The sequence below is a fragment of the Salvia splendens genome, chromosome 15, assembly GCF_004379255.2.
Source record: "Salvia splendens isolate huo1 chromosome 15, SspV2, whole genome shotgun sequence".
NCBI lineage: Eukaryota > Viridiplantae > Streptophyta > Magnoliopsida > Lamiales > Lamiaceae > Salvia > Salvia splendens.
Genome location: NC_056046.1, coordinates 6,689,063 through 6,705,482, shown reverse-complemented (window position 1 = coordinate 6,705,482; position 16,420 = coordinate 6,689,063). Strand labels below are relative to the sequence as shown.

Genomic DNA, 16,420 nt, shown 5'->3' with positions numbered 1-16,420 from the left:
AATTGAGAAAATATCAAAATTTTATAAATGATCCTTTTCTAAAAGACAAGATTGGCAATTTACCATCATGTATATTTACTGATTAAATAGTTGAGGTGGTAAATATTAAATGGTGGTGTAGTCTGGTTTGCACGTGCTCATGGGGACTCGCATCTGCCCATTCGCCATTAACCACTTTGCTTCAACTCCATTCTTCGCATTTAAATCACATATCCCTTTGCCATTGCCACCTCTCTCTCTCTCTCTCATCAAGCTCTCTTCCCCCATTTTCTTGCACGGCACCAGTAGCAGCAGCACCTCCACTCTTTTTACAGAAATAACAGAAAAAACAAAGATCCCACAAATCAAGATTCAATTTTTACCTCAAATTCCCGATCCAAAACGCAATCTTTCCTTCTGAACCAGACGGATGGAAGCGGTGCATGAAGACGGAGGAGAAAGCGGCATGCAGTGCGCCCGCCACCCCTTCCGCAACAGCAGCCCCTCCGGCGGCATCTGCGCCTCCTGCCTCCAAGAAAAGCTCGGAAAACTCGTCTCCTCCTCCTACGCCGTCGCCGTCTTCCCCTCCTCCTCCGCCTCCTCCTCCCCTTCTTCCAGATCTGCCGCCGCCGCCGCAGACTCCTCATCCGGCAGCAGTCGGAAGCTGCCCTTCGCCTCGAAGAAGAAGAGCAAGGAGGAGAGGAGCTCGGAGATGGTGTTTAAGCGGAGCAAGTCCACCGCCACTCCCAGGAGAGGAGGAGGCCTCCATTTCTTCGACCAAGACTACAAGACTCCCACCAAGAGAAGGTTCTGGAAGTTTATCCACTATTCCAAGCATCCCACTTCAAGAAAGGCCGAGAAACATGTTAAAAATCTGAACTTTTCATCTCCCACCACCGAGGGAGAGAGAAAAAGAGATGAATTTGTAGCTGTGGACGATAATGAGACCACATTTGATAGAAAAGTTTCAAGATCCAGATCTGTTGGGTGTGGGAGTAGGAGCTTCTCTGGTGATTTCTTTGAGAGGATTTCGACAGGCTTTGGTGATTGTACCTTGCGAAGAGTTGAATCTCAGAGAGAAGGGAAGCCGAAGATGAAGCAATCTGATTGCAGTAGGCAGAGGGTTAGATGTGGTGGGATATTTGGGGGATTTGGGTTGACTTCATCTTCATCCTCTTCACATCTGATTGCAGCTTCAGACAGAGCTGGGAAATCAATGGTGGGACTGGGACATCTCTCTCATGGGAGGAGCAAGAGTTGGGGTTGGGCTTTGGCAAGTCCAATGAGAGCATTTGGGAAGAGTTCTGCTGTGAAAAGGGGTGATGTTTCAGCCAAGAATGCAGCTCCTCACTTGGCTGCTATTCCCTCTCTCTTGGCTGTGGGTGGCTGAGGAGAGAGAGTTGATGAGTATGTTAGAAGATAGTATACCTTAAATTATTACTATTACATTCTTGGTTGATGTTTGGTTATTGCTTTGTTTTTCATCCATGGTTTTGAGATGTTTGGATGATTGTTGAATGCTTGGTTATTGCTATGTTTTCATATCATCCATGGTTTTGAGATGTTTGGATGATTGTTGGTTTGATTACTCTAGTGTTGTGTAGTTTATCATTTTGGTCATCTTTGTATGATGGTAACATGGTAAGTGTAATGTGGTGGTCAAATACTGGGAATAAATAAATACTCCTATATTTACCTTCTTTTTTTTCTTTTTGTATGGTTTCATTATTTCACCTCTCCAAAACAAAACATGGCTCTCAGTCCAAAATGGTAAAAGAAATACACACACATCATTTTACTATGCTTTCTTGTGATTTGACATAGAATCAAAATTTTGGAGATTGCATTTGAATTTGTCTTTTTTGTTATCTTTTTCCATCGCTTTTATCAGTTGTTGAATTTATCGGAGAGTTCAAAAGTTGAAAGCAAAATACTTAGAAAAGATGCAATTTCTTTTGGTTGATGAATACTCACTTTATTGCATGGTTTTATAGTTACTTTTCATGCAAAAGAGGCTTTTATGGGATTTGGTGCTTGATCCCCACTTTATGTCTCCATGAAGGAGTCTGTCTAGTTTGTTTGTAGATTTATTTTAAAAATAAAAAATAAAAACAAAATATCAATTTTGAGAACATACGGCACAAGATTGTTTGAGGACCCACTATTGGTTGTGTGCAATGAATGATTTGAGAAGAGAAGAGAGGAGAAATAAGATGGAATACAAAATTTAGGTCACAAGATTTTGGTAGGAAAAGACACATTTCAAAGGCCTTAGTTAGATCCAATGAAATCTAAACTCCTAAGTAGCACCTTCATTTGGTTAGACTATATATTTATGCATATTAATACAAAAATTTTCATCATCTATTCGATGAAAAAAGTAATTTATTTTACTTTTGATTCGATTATCGTGAACTGGTCAAGTTGAGTTTTCATCATATATTGCATTTGTTTAAGGGAACATGCTTTTGTCAACAAATAATTAAAAGAAAAATATTAAGAGAATTTTGAATGATATGGAACTTTTGAGAGAACTTTTCTTACATTCAAAGCTATATCTATAAATCTTATCTTATTATTGGTCTTAGCTGATAATCATATCACTATTCTCATCAAATAATTGGCAATAATTTCAACAATGCAATTAAGCTCAAATTGACAAGAAAACATATTTGTTGCTTGGGATTTGGAATCACTCTTCTTATCCTATATATCCCATCCATCCTATCCAATTATTAACCATTTTATCAAGACAAGAAACATGGTTAGGTGCTCCCTCTAATTGCCACAACATTGATAAGATATATGTACAGTCCTCAAATAGTCAAATAATTAATATGGTAGAACATCATCACACCATTCAATAAACTAAAACATTACATATTCATGAACCCCCTAATATTTTGTGGGAAGATTACAAATGCTAACCACCAAAAAAAATATTGTGTTGGGGAAAATTGACTATGGTGGAGCATATGATTATAACATAACATGAGATTCAAAAGGGACATATAGAACCCACAATAGTTGGATATGGGGAACTTGTGAGATATTTCAAAGTTTTGGGAGGTCCTTGAATTTTTGGGTAATTTTTTTATTGTGACACAATTTAATTTGCTTGCATAATTATATTATATAGGATCTTAAGCATGACGTGCAGGATAAGGTGAATAGTATAACATTAAATAATATCAAGACAATTGGTTTATGGAGGATCACATAGGATGTGTGTGAGTTGTACTTCAAAAATTAGGATGGGGGAAAATATAATTATTTTTTTATTAATTAAATCAATACTCCATTTCGTTAGTTGAGCTCAATTTATTTACTCTTCATACACAATTTTCTTGGACTAATGCATGCCAACATATACATATTTACTTTCTTTGCATTTAATTATTAATTCATTGCCGTAACATGTAAAATGACCAACATTAAAAATATAGTACTTCTACTTTTAATCGTACATATCATTGATAAAAACTTGCTAAAAAAATCAATTAAAGCAAAAAAAAAATCAAAAGAAAGAAAGAAGCATAACTGATAAATGAGAGCATTTATGCAAAAGGGTCACGTGGTAGGGGTAAATGATCTTCATCTCCTGTCATATCAATATATTATTGTAACGGGTCACTTCAATTCAGATATTGTATCCTATTTAATTTTTCATGTCTCTATAGAATATTATTATTATTATTATTATTATTATTATTATTATTATTATTATTTATAAATACAGATAAAAAAAAGACGGCCTTGATCTTTATTTGATTTGGGTTTTGGCCTATATAGATGATATCCATTGAAGGCCCAATTGCGTTGTAAAGGGAAGAATTTCATACAAAAAGATTTGGAGTTTGCATACACAATGATCACAATTACAATTGCAACTGAGATACTGGGAAAATGCTCTCCATCTGGAGCTATTCAACATCAAACATTCAAACCTGAAGAACCCTCAACGATTCGAAAGCTTGGTAGCAAAAAACTGAGGGCGAGCTTGTGCTTTTCTTCAAAACATCAGCCGGAAACTAGAGATGAAAACTTCAATCCCTGTGTTGGTTTTCCTTGATGTCCAAAAACTTGGCCACACGCTCTGCTTTGGCTCCGGATTTGTGATCATAGTATTCGACAATGGCAGCCCCGGATAGTGCAGCAAGAGTTAGTGCTTGCGCGTGCAATCTGAAAATCCAAGCAACATTTCTTACACTCATTGATCATGCACAGCATTTCCAGATGCAGAAAATCATGGTGCATTAGTGCAAGTCAACTTTTTTTTAAATGTTGAGGAAAGAGTGAAGGTGCTCATCCACGATTCAGAATGCCGTGATTTAGTTTTAGTTTATTATAAGTGGTAGGAAACACAAATGGAAACTAGAGATGGCTACAACGGAAAAGATCAGCAATGGCAAAATCTGAACTTGCAAAGATTATAAAGTATGATATGATCAAAGAAATATACGGCTTCTATAATCTAATGAAGATTATAACACGGAAACAATAATCACAGCATAAATATGATGCTATATATTTCACCAGCCCCTTCAGAAATATCTTGTTTCAACAAGGGAAAGATGTGATTGCAAAAAGCACCAAACTAAATTCATAATGAAAAATATATATTCTGCATTACTTGTAGCAGCAACCACTTCTAAACTACTTAGTAGTTTAACAAAACAACATGATACAGCTATATTTGATGTACCTATTTATGTCTACAATTCTAAACCTTCTTACTAGTTTATGCATCAAAATTTATTTTTTAAACTCTTGTTGATCTTGCTCATGAATTCTCCATCAACAAAGAACACGAAGCACAAGAACAGAATAGCAGCGTCATAGGGTGACTTAGTTGATGGAATGGCACACCAAGGCGAAGAATTCGACCCTCACAAACAAATTTTGGATTGAGATAGCTCCAGTTAATTACCACAAGAACAATAAAACCGTGGAAAAGATGACAATGTATGCAACTAAAATGAGCTGAATCATCAATTTGACAGTAGCAGGAAAATATTTTTCATAGATTTCTCCGAATTCAGACCACAGATTAGCAATATACTGTATAAAAGAATAGTTCAATATGAGCTCAAATAAATACATAATAAAATTAGAACTTAATAGTAGTAGGAGTACTATGCAACACAAAACAGAGTCCGTTTTTGGCTTGATCACTATTCCATTCAACCAAACGAGTTCAAGAAAGGAAAAAATAAAAAAAAATGATTAAAGTGAGAGATTAAAAAAAATGATCTTAACGCTGGTTTTCATATTCGGCGGAGACCAATTGTACGCCATTGAACCCACAATCCCACTTGCTCACAACGCCCCTTCAAACAAACATGTGCAAATTTAAATCTCAGAACTATTATTAACCAAAATTTTTAAGTTACCAACAGTGCGGAGCTTGTGCTCAACGATCCATTCCCTGATTGATTGAAGCTGCCCCGTTTTCTTCGCCCATTTTCGCCTTTTGTTTCTCACCAACTACAATTTGGGTTCGTCGAGATTAAGGTTTGAACAACTCCTCCTCCAAGAAAACGAAGACAGAGAGATCCGTCCGTCGCTGTGGTGTGTCCACGTTCAAAGTCGGTTCTTGTTTTACTTAACAAAAAGGAAAAAGCCAAAAAAAAGAGCGTTATTGGGCCCAAATTAAGAATTATATATGGGCCTTCTTGTCAGGTTAGCCCTCTACATTAGGCCCAATCGACTATAGTCCATGTGCTCAAACTTGATTTATACTGTACGTTTTTAGTGGAATTTTTGCTACTTTTATTTCAGTCCACCACTAATTTACTAGTGACTGAGCAGTCAAGTTATGCCACAAATTCCATTCCGATTAATTATTAAGACCAATCCATTCATAAAATTCAATATATTTTGTCTTTGCCTATAAATACAAGTACATGTAAACATATGAGCAAAACAGCAGGTGCCGCTTTCGTAGACAGCAATTTATTATTATAGCTTTCACGTCAGCCAACCGCTCAACCCATTCCGCATTCCCACCACCGATCCACAATGATAGAAGAGCGCCGCCGTGGTGCTGTCGGTGATGCTGCTGCCGACACTCATCGGAGATCAATGCGACGCCCTACTTTCCGAGTTGCTCAACCCTTTGGGCCTCCTCCTTCTCCCCATAACCCTCATCCTCGCCATCCACTTCCTCTCCTCCGCTGCCGGAATATTCTCCGCCGCCAATCCCAACTCCATACACACAGCCACGGCTGGCGGTGGCGGTGGCGCCGGCTCTACCGCCGGAATCGTTGTGTTCCTTCTACTGATGTTGCTGCTTCTCTGCACTAGAGTGTCCATCTTTAGCGGCGGCAACGATAATGATTAATATTACGGGCTGTTTGATAGGATAGATAACTCATCTAGAGATATGTGATCTTCGGATCATATTTTATTTATTTATCTTTTCTACTAAATTGCGCCCTACTATATGTTATCTCCATTTGCAATTGGTTGGTGAGATTGGAATTAATAAAGAGTTACTCCAATATAGTATCACTTTGTATTTGTAATAGTGAGTCCAATATTGTTAGAGGGTTACATATTTGGAGGGCTTAAAATTCAATCGAGCTGATGTTCAACTTAATTCGAAGTTAGTTTAAGTTTCATAGAGCTTTGATAGTTTGATAATACTAAATTAATTCAGAAATATATAAATGTGGTGAAGTCGGTCACTCTCACTGCAATGGCCCTTACTTTCCTTATTGAGAGTTCTAAAATTTCAAGGAGATTATCTTTTAGGAGTAATATTTTTAATTTTTTGAATGAATGGTGCGGTTTCTTTAAATTGTTCATGCAAACGCATTAATTAAGAACTTAATGTGCCTGAGCTAGTTTATGGTTCTTGTCACATGTTGATGTTGTGCACGTTGTTTGATTGTAAAATGATAGTAAAATTTAGTACTAGTAAATTAGCACCAATATGTTCTTGTCACATGTTGATGTTGTGCACGTTGTTTGATTGTAAAATGATAGTAAAATTTAGTACTAGTAAATTAGCACCAATATGTACATCCACCAATTTTTTAGGCCATATTTATTGGGAATTAATTAAATCGCGTACTCCAAAATTGTCACTTTTATTATACTACTGTTTCAAAATTTTACCATATTGTTGGAGTGTACATGCATGTTGCACATATGGGTTGCACATGTAATACTATTATCATATTATAACCAAGAAATGAAAACTAATTCATACAACATGCAATTACTAACGATTTGACACAAACCAAGAACATAAAGATTGATAAGATTGCCAATAAGAAGATCCTCTGGCCACAACAGCAATAAAGAATAGTAACATAGCAACAAAGATTCAGACAACTCCTAATATAAAATTGGACATTGCAAGAGTGGTAACTCAAAATACAACAAGATTGAGAAGAACACATGGGCTAAACTTCCAGCTTCAAGAACCCAGAGAAAACTCACATCTTCTTATAAGTCTGTAAACATCTCCAAGAATACAAATTTAAAAAGACTGAGATGTGATAAGATCTCGTATTCTCTCCCATGTACTAAAAACGCTAGCAATCATAAAATCTCGTATTCTCTTCCATATGCAAGCTCATGGCGAACAGTAAAGCGACTCAGAACGACCACTTACCCGTGCATTCCAGCAAAGATGCAGCCACATATTGCAGATCAAATGTTCATCACCACCAAAACTACAAACATGAAAACAAAGGAAACACTACCACAACATAATGGTAAGTCAAAACAAAGATTTTAACATTTATATCAGACAACAATAAATGATCCTATCTATTTACATTGAAATTCATGGAACTTGAACAAACTATGCCAATTGACAATTGCTCAAATGGTTATGGAGTTGCACTATTTCACAGTGGAAATCCCAAAGTAACATCTACTAATTACCAAACCAATGAAAATCGAAGAAGCCCAGCAAAATCTCATGAGCTAAAAGTGTCATCATCACTCACAACTAATGATTCTGATCCATCATATATACATCCTCTTTCCACTTGAGAAGTCAATAAGATCACACCTTCACAGCTTTGAATGCAGGGTGAAGCAATCCGAGCTCATCTCTCATTGCAATAGGATTGCTCGTCTCATTCCGTATCCTCCTCACTCTCCTACTGCCAAGAGAGTTATGAGTGAATCCATACATCTGCAGAATCTGGTTATCTCCAAAGTTGAATGCTCGGTCCATCTGTTTCAAGCAACGCTCAACGGGATAATCCCCAAACTTCCCACAAGGCTTGCAGCCCACAAAATGCGTGACTAAAGGCCACCTGTGATCACCATAACCGGGGTGGTAACTCTCGATCATGTCCTCGTACTTATCCACCAAAATCCCCCAATAACCGTGCAAATAATACGCACTCTCAAGATAAACCTTGTCAGCCCACTTCTCCTTCTGCGTGGCCAGAATATACACCATTGCAGACTGATCATCGGCCTCGAACACCGGCCTACCCTTTAGTTCCCTCGTCAAGACCTTCCCGGCCTCCTCCCTGGCCTTCCCCTTCGGCCCCATGGGCGCCCACGTGTCAAGAAGGTCCAAAGACCACTGGCAATTCCTCAGCAAGAAGCTGCCCGTGTTCAACCCAATCCAGTTCTTATCATCATAGATCATATGATCCCAACCATGCAGCACGAAATTCACGTCCTTGTACCTCTCCCACGGAAGCTCAAACGCCATATCCGTAAACATGGCGTCGCTATCCATCCACCACAAAAACTCCACCTCAGGGTAAGACAGCATGAGCTTCCTAATCAATGGCAGCTTAGCCCAAAATCCAGACATTTCAGCATCCAGCAATGCCATATTGTAGAAAATCTCAATCGCATGAAGCCTGCAGTAATCAATCTTGTTCTTGATCGACTTCAACAGGTAATGATCCCCCACCGGATTCTCACACGGCTTCGGAGACGACCCCGTCACCAGCAGAACCCTAGGCTTATGCTCACGTAAAAAATTGGGGAATTTAGGGTGCCTCTGCAGCCACTCTGCCCGCTGCTCGTCCCAATCCGATATTTTCGGGCCGAGGCTATACGGCTGCGAAGGATCACGATTGAATTCCTCAGCGCCATCATCCTCATCCCTAAAAATCTTAGTAATGTCAAAAGCAGCATAATTGTTGCTCCCAGCTCCCGCATTCTCGGCAGATTTCAGCCCCCCCTGAGCCGAGATTAAAGCCTCTTCGAGAACCCTCCGCGGCTCGGCCCGATTGCGGATGAAGGAAAGGGTTTCGCGGATTTCGTCGAGATCCTTCTCCGGCGTCCCGAACCTTCCGGCGCCAAGATATCCGCGAAACATTATGACGGTGAGGAAAAGGCAGAAGATTGTGAGCTTACCGTTGCGTACGAACCGCTGCAGCTGGCGGGCCCGGCGCGGGCCGAGCAGGCGGCCTATCATGGAGAATTTTGGACGGCCTGAGCTGGAACAGGGAAAGGCCTAATTCAATAAATTGTAATGTGGGTGTGGAAAAGGGGTTGGAATTGATGCTTTTGCTTCATCTGGGGGCGTGATTCATGAAGAAATATTGATTAAAGATGGGATCTTGGATGAAATTTGAGATGGGTTTTACGAAACGGTGGAATAGTTTTGTGTTGGTCGGTTGAAAGCGGCGGAGTTGAATTGAGAGGATAATCGGAGAATTGGTTCTGAATTCTCACACATAATTTATTGTTCTATTGGAATGTTTGTCTTAAAAAAAAATTATGATATGGAATAGTACTTCCATGTATTAATACGGTTTTAAATTTTAATGTATAATTAAAATTTTATACTCTCAATTTTTTTCAAAGTCGCATAAAAGTTACTTTATTTTAATTAATTACTTATGCATAATGAATCTTTTACTAAAGTTAAATAATATTCCCTCCGTCCGCTATTAAATGTTTCATGTTTGATCGGTATGGATTTTAAGAAATTATTTAACTTTATGAAGTAAAATTGGTAGAAAAGTTGGTGGAATGTAGAGTCTATTTTTATATATTGATTTATAATAAAATATGAGTGAAATGAGTCAGTGGAATGTAGGGTCCACTTACTAAATATTATTTGGTAAAGGTGAAATGAGATATTTATTGGCGGACGAACGAACAAGGAAAAATGAGATATTTAATGGCGGAGGTGGGAGTAGTATGAATAAAATATGAGGACACGTATTAGCCCATTAGAAAAGTCGGGTCGGGCCATTTTGACAGCCCGATTCGCAAAAAGGAGGTGTACAATTTTAATGGGCTTTTTAGCTGTCTTGTATTTTAAAATTTGAAATTCAACAACCGAAGTTCTCATTTATCACAATCTCAAAAATATTTCAGTCCAATTTCTCTCCACAGCTCAAACGAACTCTCCCAAAAAGCATGGTAATTTGCCCATTTTCGAATGATTTTGCGTATGTTTTCGCGAATTTCTTTGGATCGTGGGTGTATTCAAGTTTCGATCTATAGATTTGCCTTGTTTCACCTTTGCTCTAACTATTCGTCAGTTGTGAGCTTCATTTTCAGTTTTTTTCCCTTTGTTTGTTTGAATGTATGGGTAACTGAGTAATTTTTTACAGGGGTTTCCTAATTTTACTTTTTCCCTACTGGTAATTAATGTAGCTTGAACAATGTGAACTAAGGAAATTGCAATTTATTATTGAATTAAGTTACTGAAGAGACATCAAATGTGTTAAATCTACATAGATGTGTAAAATTGCTATGATTATAAGAGGGGGTGAATATTGAAGAATAGCTTGGTTTCATGTATTATTGGGTCATTTTCTGAGTAGTGGATTTGCTCAAGAATAGGTTCTAATGACAGTTCAAACTTCAAAGTGATGATGGTTTACTTTTTTGTAACCAAGGTGTGGTTAGTAAAATTTCATCATATCACAATATATTGGAAATTTAATGCATTTTTCTGTTTGTGGCTTGTATTTATGTTGCTTCAGTTAATTATGAAATTTTGATCATTGTTCACTTCAGTGAGCTTATTGAGTAACTTACTATTTGCCTTTGGCTTTCCCAAACTGTGTAAATGGTTACAACAATTTGTTTTTAGTCCACAAAATGCTAGCATGCTGCTGTTGGATTTGTTAACTTGGTATGTGTTGGATGTTTACCTTCTACAATAGCTTTCAGATCAGGCAAGCAACGAGGACATTTACTGCTTTTTTTCCTTCTCTTTAGTGTTCTTTCTTCGTTGCAATATTATATTGATCTATTGAAGTTAATAGATGCTTGTTTTTCATGGTTTCGGTGCACGCTTCAATGCTCCTTAGTACAAATATTTATGTAATGGACATCTGCCTTTGATTGCAGGACGGTCATGATGCAGACAGTTCTAAACAAAGCACGGGTGATATGACTGCATTCGTAAGTCAATTCTATTAATTTTTGTTTATGACTGTCTGTTGTGCTGTATATTCTCTTTTCATCTCAAAGGATAGAAGTATAGCTGATCTTTTTCCGATTACAATCTGTACATTTACAAGTTTCGGTCTATTTGAAATCATACTTTTACAAGCCTTTGTTATTGGGTAGAAGGGTTGGTTGGATTACCACTAATGCTCATCGTTTGGCACTAACCCTTGGTGTTATCGTGCAGGTCCAAAACCTTCTCCAGCAAATGGTATTAATCTTACTTGCGATTGATTCTGTGTATATTTTGCATTTGGCATCTTTTTACTAATCTATTTTTCTCTCTGCAGCAATCTAGGTTCCAAGTAATGTCGGAGTCCATAATCACTAAAAATATCCTTCTAAGTAGTTGCATTTCTTCGCTTCTCATTCTATATAACATCATCAAATAGATTTCTTTCGACAATGATATTGCATATGCATCCTTATTTCTGGAATATACATTGCTCAACATATTTAGGTATACTTGGCTAGTTTGGGTTTTACCATTCATAAGTAATGATATGTTCGTCTTTGAATTCCTTAACCGTGTTCTACTTGATGAGATGGGAAACCGCATTGATGAGTTAGAGCAGAGCATCAACGACCTAAGAACCGAGATGGGTCAAGATGGTGCTCCGTCGCCTTCAGCTCCATCGAAGTCTGGAGAAGATCCTAAGTCAGGTGAAGATAGTTGATCAAATGAGTGCTTCTACAAAGCGCAGATTGTTATTTTTCTCATCTTGTAAATTTTCCCATGGTCTATTCTGTGATCGTATTTCTTGGGATGAAATTAGTTTGCTTAAGGTTTGGTGTGTTTTGTATGTGTGTGGATGTGTAATTTGCTCGCTGAAAACAGAGCATTACGAGCAAACTATGGTGTTATTGTGCAACTGCAAGTTTTTACTCAATGAATTTTTTCTTAGCCCTATACAACATGTTGATCTTGACCCAAATTAATTAGTCATATGTCAAATCTAGAAGGTTTCAATTCGAAGAACTAGCAAATGATAGAATAACAAAATTGTAAAAAGGTGAATGAGTAAATCGTGCGAAATGACAAAATGAGATACACGATGCACCAAAGAGTCATATTTAGTTATAGCACGGATTATTGAGTGGAATAAGTTGGTGAAATGTGAGACCTAAAACTAATAAAAGTAAAATAGAATTTTTATTGTGGAACGCACCGAAATGGCAAAACTCGGACGGAGAGAGTATTTTACAATAAATTTGTAACGCCAAAGTTGAAGAAGAAAGCTTTAAACAGTTAACACAAGACCGTGAGTTGCAGAGATTTTGAGAAATCCACAGCAATGGCAGAAAATCTAAGCCCAACAAAACTGGATTACTTTGAAGACACGTCCAGACTCCAATCCACTTCCACTGTCCTCTCCTCCTTCCTGGTCAGCTCTCTCTCTCTCTCACACAAACACGCTCAGTATTACGCAATTGATATCTAACTAGATTTTCTTGGTGAATTCGTGAAAAGAGTGATGATGGGCGGCAGACTTTGGTGCTGGATTCCACTATTTTCCACCCACAAGGCGGCGGCCAGCCTTCAGACAAGGGTTCCATTTCCAGCACCCACCTCTCCTTCCTTGTTGAGGATGTCCGATCAAAGGATAAAATCGTCTGTTTTTCTCTGCGATCATAATACGCTATAATATTTTTGTGGGAAATTTTTGTTTTGTTTTTTTTTCACATTTTTTGCTCTGTTACAGGTGTATCACTATGGCCGGTTCAATTCCAAAGATGGGAATTTTGAGAAAGGTGCTCACGTTTTCTTGAGTGTGGATCAAGAAAGGCGTACACTTAATTCCAGGTATTAATGAGATATTAAGTGATTGATCTTAACCTAATTTCAAGTGATTTGGACCATGTTGAATGAAATTCACATTATGTGATTTTCTCTTAGCCTTTCCGGATTAGTTTATGCAATCTTTGCTTTAATAGCCAAATAAATAGAGAGGAACAATGTTATTACATAGGTTGTGATTTTTAATTTACTGCTAGTTGCTTGAGTTGTTGAAAAATAGCTAGCTTTTAACGTTTACTAGTCTGTGGCTTTGTGCAAGTTTTTCCTCAACTAACACATACTATGGTATATTGAGTTTCGATGTGATTTCACAATTTGTGGCTTTCTCTCACTGATGGTTGTTTGAATTGAGGCTTTGAGCTTCTATTTTATGCAAGCTTTTTCAACACACCGTTATTTCTATACTGTTGAATAGAAGCAATGTTATTTCGCATTTTGTGAGTTGGTAGAACTTAGAAGTAGAATGAGTTGTGAAAATTTTCAGGTTTTAGCTTCTATTAGTGTACGAAATCTTTTTTTCTGGTTTGCCTAGTAATATGCCATACAAAGTCGGGACAATGTTATTTTGCATTTTGTGATTTCTCCAACTGCTGGTTGCTTGAGTTGTTGAAGTTTTTCTCCAAATTGCCACACGCCGTTAATGCCTCTATATAGAGTAGAAGCAATGTTATTTCAAATCTTGTGGTATGCTCTTACTGCTGGTGTGTTGAAATGTCTGGCTTTGAGCTTCAATTGGTATACATGAAATATTTTCTTTAAATAGCTAAACGTTGATACTACAATATCAAGTAGAAAGAACCAATGTCATTTGTTATTTCATATCTGTGATTTCCTTGAAAATCTTTAGCTTTTAACTTTGGCAAGCTTATGCAAGAAATCGGATGCTGCTATTACCAATAACTAAACATTATAAAAGCGATGCAACGTTCTTGCAGGCTACATTCAGCCGGGCATTTACTTGATATGTGTGTGAGAAACGTCGGATGGGAGCACTTGGAGCCTTCCAAAGGATACCACTTCCCAGATGGGTATGCACTTTAACTAGTTACATTAGCTTTTCGTTATTCTTCAACATCGTTTTCAGAAAATGAGATTCTTAATATAAAAAATCTAACAGATTGGTTATATATGGTTGTATCTTTCCTTTTGTCAAGTTTAGTTTGATAACACATCTTCTACTCCGAGTTGAAGCAGAATGGTTCTAGCTCAGTGCTTGTTTCCTTGGTTTCGTCTTTATGAGTTACTTGTTATCGTGTTGTTTGCAGGCCGTATGTAGAATACAAAGGCACAGTTCCACAGAATGAATTACAAAGCAAGCAGAATGAGATACAAGCAGAAGCTAACAGTTTGATCACAAAAGGAGGGAAAGTATGTATTAGAAGTAAACCTTCACTCTTTATATACTTAGAATGATGTTGCGTCGTTACTATAATATGTCCCCGCTTCATCCAGGTGTCTGTCTCCATTTTACCCTACGATGAAGCTTCTGAACTCTGTGGTGGATCACTTCCCGAGTACATACCCAAGGTCAGCATACTCTTCGTCTCTCCTATATGTAACTTGCACTCGAGACTCGAGAGGGAATGCTTATTTGACAACTTTAGATATTTATGATTGTTCAAATCTTGCAAATGTTTCTGAGACTACTTTCTCCCGTTCTTGTACTTTTCAGGACAGCACTCCCCGGATTGTGCAGCTCGGGCAAACCCTAGGGTGCCCGTGCGGGGGCACACACGTAGGAGACATCAGTGACATCTCGAGCCTAACGGTATGCTACTTATTTCCTTTGAATCATTGGATATATAGAGCTGATTGGTCTTTTCTTTTCAATGAAAAAAATGTTATTATTTTATTCCTTTGATCATTTTTTGTTTTCTTTTTCCTCAACTTTCAGGTTGCTCAGATTCGGACAAAAAAGGGATTGACAAAAGTTTTTTACAATGTTGGATAGTGTATGTGAGACGTGTGTATGCAAATGAAATTCAATCTCAAACAAATGTAACACAACATAATCAATTAAGCATTAATAATCGAACATGTTGGATATTTTCTTTACTTAGTTTGAATCTTGTGATAGTAAAGATATGTATGTTTGGATGTAATCAAATTCTAATTACTCCTCTATTAGAAGTCCAACTTTGTCATTTCATTTTTATTATTTTTGCCATGTGGACTCACTTTTCATTAACTCATTTCATTAACATTTTATCATAAAATCAATATATATTACCAACATTCACTAACCTTTTTAACTATTTTTATTTACAAAGTTAAATAATTTTTTAAAACATGTGCTTAGTAAAAAAATGGGACTTCAAATGGAGATAGAAGGAAGTATTATTTCAACGAATCTGATATTTTTAAATAGTGAAATAGATATTTTAGAAATGTATTTATGATAGTACGAGTCTTACAAAATGCACTATACCTAAATTTGGACGCCAAACTCAAATATAATTTCGATGAATTTAATCTAAGTAAGACCAAGTCCACTGCTTTTATGTTTTCGTAGTCCCACTAAATGAAATGGTACCATAATTTATTTGGAAACAAGTGACACGAAAATGATAGCTCATTAGACTGTTGACTTATCATCAAGAACTAGCAAATGACTTCTTTAGAGGGACCTAGCAAAACAGTGTTTTTTTTAATACTCCATAAAACTAGTCATTTTATGAGGTTGTTAAATTCCACCAATCCTTTCTTGACTGATTCAATGTCTAATATTCTAATTGGCACGGCACCTACCCTAATTTGAATAACGATTTAGGTTATTTGCATCATAATAGTGTCATACGCCCAAATGTTTTTAGAAGCAGATGCAAGCCCTGCTTGGTATGATGGAATACAATAGAAGAATGGAATGACATTCCAACTTCAATTCCATTTCTTTGTTTGGTAAATTTTTTTCTTTGGAATCACTATTCTATCCATTTAGCTAAGTAATGGTCATTCCATTCATTTTCCTTTCTTCTTATTTTAAATTTTAACAAAATTATATAAATATTATTTTATATTATATTTAAATTTAATATCTTCACAATTTTATAATAAAATTAAAATTTTAAAATTTTTAATAATTGAAACACACACGCACATAGAGAGCCACACGTACATACACAACACATATACACACACACAAGAAAAATGTAGTATTTGGCAAAAAATATTTTTGAATAAATAATTTTTTTTAGAATCAACATATTAATTATTCATATTTCATTTCATTCCAATTCTATATTA

General features: G+C 36.9%; 4 protein-coding genes and 1 long non-coding RNA gene across 5 annotated transcripts; 3 read left to right on the top strand and 2 right to left on the bottom strand.

The window, feature by feature from the left end:
• Positions 1-409: 409 nt before the first annotated feature.
• Positions 410-1,369, top strand: LOC121766635. The gene has a single exon (XM_042162911.1). The coding sequence runs from the start codon at positions 410-412 to the stop codon at positions 1,367-1,369; it is 960 nt and encodes a 319-aa protein (XP_042018845.1).
• Positions 1,370-3,793: 2,424 nt separating this feature from the next.
• Positions 3,794-5,576, bottom strand: LOC121768839. The gene is made up of 2 exons (XR_006043433.1): positions 5,373-5,576; positions 3,794-4,161 (listed from the first exon to the last, which is right to left on the bottom strand). It is a non-coding gene; the product is annotated as an uncharacterized LOC121768839 (long non-coding RNA).
• A 2,131-nt stretch (positions 5,577-7,707) lies between these two features.
• On the bottom strand, positions 7,708-9,652 carry LOC121768838 (xyloglucan 6-xylosyltransferase 2-like). The gene has a single exon (XM_042165406.1). It carries the CDS (start codon positions 9,383-9,385, stop codon positions 8,003-8,005), a length of 1,383 nt encoding a protein of 460 aa, XP_042021340.1. The 5' UTR covers positions 9,386-9,652; the 3' UTR covers positions 7,708-8,002.
• Positions 9,653-10,257: 605 nt separating this feature from the next.
• LOC121767528 (heat shock factor-binding protein-like) lies at positions 10,258-12,289 on the top strand. Its single transcript, XM_042163811.1, has 5 exons — positions 10,258-10,341; positions 11,281-11,334; positions 11,567-11,590; positions 11,670-11,712; positions 11,917-12,289. The coding sequence occupies exons 1-5, from the start codon at positions 10,339-10,341 to the stop codon at positions 12,054-12,056; spliced, it is 264 nt and encodes an 87-aa protein (XP_042019745.1). The 5' UTR covers positions 10,258-10,338; the 3' UTR covers positions 12,057-12,289.
• A 297-nt stretch (positions 12,290-12,586) lies between these two features.
• LOC121767527 (alanine--tRNA ligase) lies at positions 12,587-15,332 on the top strand. Its single transcript, XM_042163810.1, has 8 exons — positions 12,587-12,764; positions 12,851-12,991; positions 13,083-13,183; positions 14,113-14,205; positions 14,443-14,545; positions 14,630-14,704; positions 14,850-14,945; positions 15,072-15,332. Exons 1-8 carry the CDS (start codon positions 12,675-12,677, stop codon positions 15,126-15,128), a joined length of 756 nt encoding a protein of 251 aa, XP_042019744.1. The 5' UTR covers positions 12,587-12,674; the 3' UTR covers positions 15,129-15,332.
• Positions 15,333-16,420: the final 1,088 nt, after the last annotated feature.